The 6,000-nt window shown below is 47.0% G+C and overlaps 1 protein-coding gene across 1 annotated transcript in view; it reads left to right on the top strand.

The window, feature by feature from the left end:
- GRIK4 (glutamate ionotropic receptor kainate type subunit 4) overlaps nucleotides 1–6,000 on the top strand; it is a gene marked incomplete at both ends in the record, with an annotated part of 310,516 nt that overhangs the window by 169,481 nt on the left and 135,035 nt on the right. The window contains one exon of the mRNA XM_082659887.1: nucleotides 2,042–2,095. Within this exon, the coding sequence (XP_082516013.1) occupies nucleotides 2,042–2,095 (54 nt within the window). The remainder of the gene's footprint in view (nucleotides 1–2,041; nucleotides 2,096–6,000) is intronic.

The raw sequence follows: 6,000 nt of genomic DNA, 5'->3' as shown, positions 1-6,000 counted from the left end.
TCATTATTAGCAAATGGTTCTGCTGGGTGCAGGCTTTCCTGAAGCCACCTGTCAGACTCAGCCCTTGTGACCTTGGAACCAAATCCATCAGTGACCAGCGAGGTTTTGGGAAACCTTGCTCCCATTTGAATTCCTAGCAGCCCCAGCAGGCCGGCCCTGCATCCATCCTGGACTCAGTCCACATGTTTCCCTGGAGCTCCAGACTCCTCTTTCACGGGGCTACAAGCCGGCCTTGAGGGGCCTCAGGGAGGATGAACTCAGTGTGGGAAGCAGTGTGATCAGAAGATGTACGGAGCTTCTGGGAGTGTTGGTGTGTACTCCTGAGCCTGGCCCCAGAGCTAGACAGCTCTCCGCTGCCTCTTGATTTCAGGAAGATTTCCAGAGTAATCCCCTACTTCATTGAGCGGCTGTTCTGTCAACGAACTCCATGTTTACCCAGAATTCAGGTCTCAAAAACCAAGGATCTCTTGTCTCTTATTTTTAGGACATCAGATTTCACAAAGTGGTTTTTAACCATCTGACGGTGCCCTCTCCCAGCCCCCTGCCCTCAGCCCATCCCTGTAACCTGGGAGCTCTCGCTGGCCTAGGCAGTGGTGAGAGGCACGGACAGCGGTGGGGGAGGGAAGGGATAGAGGTGAGCATCATGCCCCACCATCTTCTTGGAAGTGGAGGAGGCAATGTAGCTTTGCTAGAAGAAGGAAGAGCCTCCCGTCAGGGTCCTTGGGCTCCATCAGGACCCCCCCGTGTAATCTCACCCCAGACATTTGTTTCCTATTGGAATGGCAGTGATATAATTACCCTGGCCTATCCTTCAAGGAGCCTGTGAAGGTTCCTGTGAGAATGCTCACAAAATTATTGGAGTGCCTTGGGGGGTCAACACGATGTAAGGGGAAAATCTAATCATCCCTGGCCTTGTATTTTCCTCCCATGCACCTCAGTAGTCATGACACAAACGGTTTCCCAGGGGCCCAGGGCTGTGGGCTACATGATGCAGATCTAACCGACGGTCAGGAGGGATGAGGGCCCTGGGGAGAGCTGGGCTCATTATTTCCGTGATCTCCTTGTCAGCGTCTATAGCACCTGTCACACTCCAAGCCAGGCACGCCGACAGGGAAGCTCGCTTAGGGGCATTTATGACGGCTACAAAGATCAGACAAAAAGAGACCCTTCCGAAGTCACAGCTCTCAACCGTGGGCTGAGACTTGCTGATGCGCTGTGACCAAGGGCACGTCCCAGGCAACTCGCTCCTCACTACTCATAAAGGACCAAAGTTTGCAGATGACTCACCTGTTTCCAACATTACTGCAGATTCAAGAATACACTTGAGTCTCACTCACTCTCATCCCGCTAGGGGAGGAGTTAATTTGGGAATTGCCTACAGCCCACAGACGCTCTGCCATCTATGCCTCGGCCCCTAAGAGAAGTGTGTCAGTAGTTCCATCAATATCATAGCCCTCCAAGGGGCGTATGAGACATTTCCATTTATGAGACGCGTGAGCTTCTGGACAAGTTGCACAGCCTTTGGTGCTTCAGCTGTCAGTGCTCAGCTGTCAGTGGGGGTGGTGGAGGAGTAATAGTGCCTACCTCGTCCGGTTAACCCGAGTAAAATGCTTTCTAGTGCTTGGTGTGGGCTGAACAGTGAGTGAGTGTTAGCCATTGGTATTGTTAATGGTCGTGGGGATAATTATTATAGTCTGTTTTATTATTTGTTTCGTTTCCCGTAAAGTCACTTTGGTTTCCAGAATACCCAGTTATATCCATGGGAATGTGTTTTACCTGAGAATATCAGCTACTAGGAGTGTCACTGCAGGGGTGGGGTGTGGGGGGGAGGGGGAGGGACCTTACTCTAGAGGCCAGGGTTTCTGTGCTCCGTCCTCCAAGGCCAAGGGCAATGTAAGAAACAATCAATCAAGATGTTCTACGCTGCTGGTGCTGAAGGGTAGTGGGCCAGACCAAGGGCGGACACTTGGAGCCCTCTCTGCTCATGCACTTCCAGCAGGTTTTTATTTTCCTCTCTAATCTCCTTCTCTTCCCTTTGCAGGCAGCGGAACTAGGGATGGTGTCAGCCTATTACACATACATCTTCACTAATCTGGTAAGACATTTTCACAGCTCACCTCCTTGGCATAGAGAGTATCATTAATTAGGGTCAGTGGGGAGTGACGGAATGAAGGCCGGGAGATGGGAAGTAGGGAAATGGAACAGAGGAGCAGAAGCCAGCCAGAGAGGCAAGGCATCTGAGAAACATGGAAACCCAGGAGCCACTGGGATTCTCATCACAACAATTCTTAGCCTGGAGAGGATGGAAATTTGGGGAATCTAATGCCTCCATTCAGATGCCACCAGCAGCATAGCACTGAGCCCTCTGATGGATGCTCTCCTCTATAGGTCCAGTTACTGGCCTGCAGTCCAGTCTCTACACTGCCAGACCCTTATGCTGGCTGGCTCAGAAGTAGGAAAGCTAGAGCACAAGATGTATGCGTGTCCTATGTACAAAAGTGTTATAACTGGATACACGTCCAGAGGCCATTTTTGCCAAATCCCCTTGTTTTGCAGCTGAGAAGACAGTTCTGTAGAAATTTTATTGAGTCAGGTTGGAGCACTATTTTTGCCATGTACCATCTGTGTACCCTTCAACAAGCACTGAGCCTTGTTTTCCTTATCTGTAAAATGGGCATAAGGACAGCTACGTTATGGAGTTGCCGTCATTTTGAAATGATGTAATTTAATCTGCGTGTATTTTGAAATTGTAAAACATTAAGAGATGTGAAAGGTTGGTGTGAAGTATAGACACACTCAGTTAGAGAGTAGAAAGAACCTCAGAGAACAGGTTTAAAAAAATTATAACTTTTTGTTTGGAGATTATTATAGATTCACAGGAAGCTGCAAAGATAATACAGAGAGGTACCGTGTACCTTTAACCCATTTTTCTCTAATGGTTACATCTTACATTATTATGGTAAATATCAAAACCAGGATATCAAAATATCAAAGCTATTAAGACTTGTGTAGATGTGTGTAACTCCTACTGCAATCAGGATACAAAATCTCATTACCGCAAAGATCTCCCTCAAGCTACCATGTTATAGTCACACCCACTTCCCTTCTTCCCACCACCTCTAACCTCTAACAACTGCTACCCTGTTCTCTATTTCTATATTTTCTAATTTTATATAAATGGAGTCGTGAGTAAATGACCTTTGAGGTTAATTTTTTTCACTCAAAGTACTGCCCTCAAAATTCATCAAAGGTGTTACATAGATCAATAGTTTGCCCTTTGTTATTGCCGAGTCGTATTTCTTGGTGTGGATGTACCAGTTTCCTTAACCATCCACCTATGGAGAGACATAGTTTCCAGTTTTTGGCTATTACAGATAGAGCTGTTATAAACAGTCATTCGGAGAAGAGGCTTAATTAGTTTATGCCCTTATTTATTTTATAAATGCACGAGATATCCAGATCATTTAAGTAGCCCCTTCATCCAGACGTGCTTTGATGTAACAGGAGCCTGGCCAGGCATTCGGGATTACAATGGGAATAAGAAACCAAGCCGGCCCAGGAAAAACCTATTGCAAGGTACCTGTCCTATTGCATAGTGGCAAATTCTATGAGACGTGTACACAAAATGCTTTAGACCCTAGAGCGGGGGTCGCTTGCTCTACCTGGAGCGGGCAGGAAATGCTTCATAGAAGAAGGGGCCTTTAAGCTACACCCTGAAAGACAGGTAGGCTTTTTCCTAGACAAACAAAGAAGGAAAGAACATTCGGGGGTGAGCAACAGCTTCTTCACATACCTGGAGATTTGAGTGACTTCTAACGTATGGACTGCGCCAGGAATGGGTGTGCCAGTTAATTATTATTCATTTGTCTATTTGTAGCCATTCATGAACGTAACCTACTTAAAAGATGTAAGGCAGCTATCAATGCAAGATCCTTGCTGTGCTTGGGGAGCAGAATTCAGCCTCACCGTTATGACTCTTGAATCTTAAAATGGAAAAGGTTACCTAGAAGTTAAGCCTTTCTTGGCCAACACAGGTGGTAGGGTAGCTAGGTGATTGTGCAGTGTCCCTTCTGGGATTTAGGGGCCAGGACTCCTGAAACGTCCTGAGAGGCTGAGGAGATGCCTCCAAAAGAGACGAGCTGGGATTCTGTGGTCCCTGTTCTTGTCCAGCTGTAGTGTCGTGAACAGCCCTTTCTTTGGGCTGCTGTGGAATTGTTCCCCCTGCAGCATCCTACAGGCCTTTGCTCTCAGGGTTGAAAGGCCCCTCGAAGAATCCAGTATAGCTGCTTTTCTGGTGTAGGGACTCCCTCCACGGCAGGCTTGCCCCACCACAAACCTGCCTGTTCCATTGTTGGAATTTTTCCACTGAGGTCTAGCATACATATAGAAGGCCACACAAATCATATGTGCACAGCTGAATGAACGTTCTCCAGGTGAGCACACCTGTGTCAGCAGCACCCCGATCCAGAAATAGCCCATTGCTAGAGCCCCAGATGTCCCCCTCACGCCCCCTCCCCAGTCACTACCCCTCAAAATGTAAAGCACAAGGAACGTCTTTGTTTGCTTATTTATTTATTTTTTCCTATCTAACACTGCTGTTGTAAATCACAGCATTAACATGGAAAAGGGTAGAAAAGGACTAGACTATTCCCAGAGCAATCCAAAAGCATTTGCCTAATGTAAGGAGGCATCTGGGGGAGCCCAGCAAATTAGCAGAAGAATAGAGAGAGATGAAACTCCAATTGTGTTCCATTTGGGGAGCCTGGGAAGTAGAGGGGAGGAGGGGGGAAAAGGCAAGCCAGGGGCCATCTGCCTTGTGCCCACCTGCCAGGGACACCCCCCATGTCAGTTAGCCAGGGCAGCAGAGGAGGAAGGAGCGGGGCAGCAAGGAGTCGCGGGGGTGTCTTTGCAGATTGAAGGAGGCTAGTCTTTTGGAAGATAAGTTCCCAGGACGGTAATGAGAATAATGCGCGGTTGCTTGGCCTGGAGATGTTTAAGAAAGCGTCACCCACGGTGCAACCCACCACTCCCTCTTCTCAAACATGGTAATAATGATTGTGATGAGGAATCTTGTGGAGAAAGCACTGGCCTGTGAAGTCAGGAGACCTGGGTCAAGTCCCCACTCTGCCTTATACTCACTGTGTGACTTTGGGGGAGTCACGTTGCCTCTCTGAGCCCCAGCTTTCTCCTTTGTAAAGTGGGGATAATCAAATCTTACGGGGTTGTTGTGAGGATAAAGAAAACTGCATTGTAAATTGCCAAGTACTATATGTTTGAAGGCATTGCATTTTTTAATAGATCTTTATTGGAGTATAATTGCTTCACGATACTGTGTTAGTTTTGGTTGTACAACAAAGTGAATCAGCCGTATGCATACATATATCCCCATATCCCCTCCGTCTTGTGTCTCCCTCCCACCCTCCCTATCCCACCCCTCTAGGTCATCGCAAAGCACCAAGCTGATCTCCCTGTGCTATGCAGCTGCTTCCCACTAGCTAACTATTTTACATTTGGTAGTGTATATATGTCGATGATACTCTCACTTCACCCCAGCTTCCCCCTCCCACCCCGTGTCCTCAAGTGCATTCTCTATGTCTATGTCCTGCCCTGCCACTAGGTTCATCAGTACCATTTCTTTTTTTAGATCCCATTACAGATGGCCAAGAGGCACATGAAAAGATGCTCAACATCACTAATTATTAGAGAAATGCAAATCAAAACTACAATGAGGTATCACCTCACACTGGTCAGAATGGCCATCATCAAAAAATCTAGAAACAATAAATGCTGGAAAGAGTGTGGTGAAAAGGGAACCCTCCTGCACTGTTGGTGGGAATGTAAATTGATACAACCACTGTGGAGAACAGTATGGAGGTTCCTTATAAAACTAAAAATAGAACTACCATATGACCCAGCAATCCCTCTAGAGGCATATACCCTGAGAAAACCATGATTCAAAAAATACGTTTATCACAATGTTCACTGCAGCTCTATTTACAA

This window comes from Grampus griseus (assembly GCF_964374135.1).
Source record: "Grampus griseus genome assembly, chromosome: 8".
Classification (NCBI taxonomy): domain Eukaryota; kingdom Metazoa; phylum Chordata; class Mammalia; order Artiodactyla; family Delphinidae; genus Grampus; species Grampus griseus.
The sequence above is the reverse complement of the archived record's forward strand: the minus strand, read 5'-3'. Positions and strand labels throughout refer to the sequence as shown.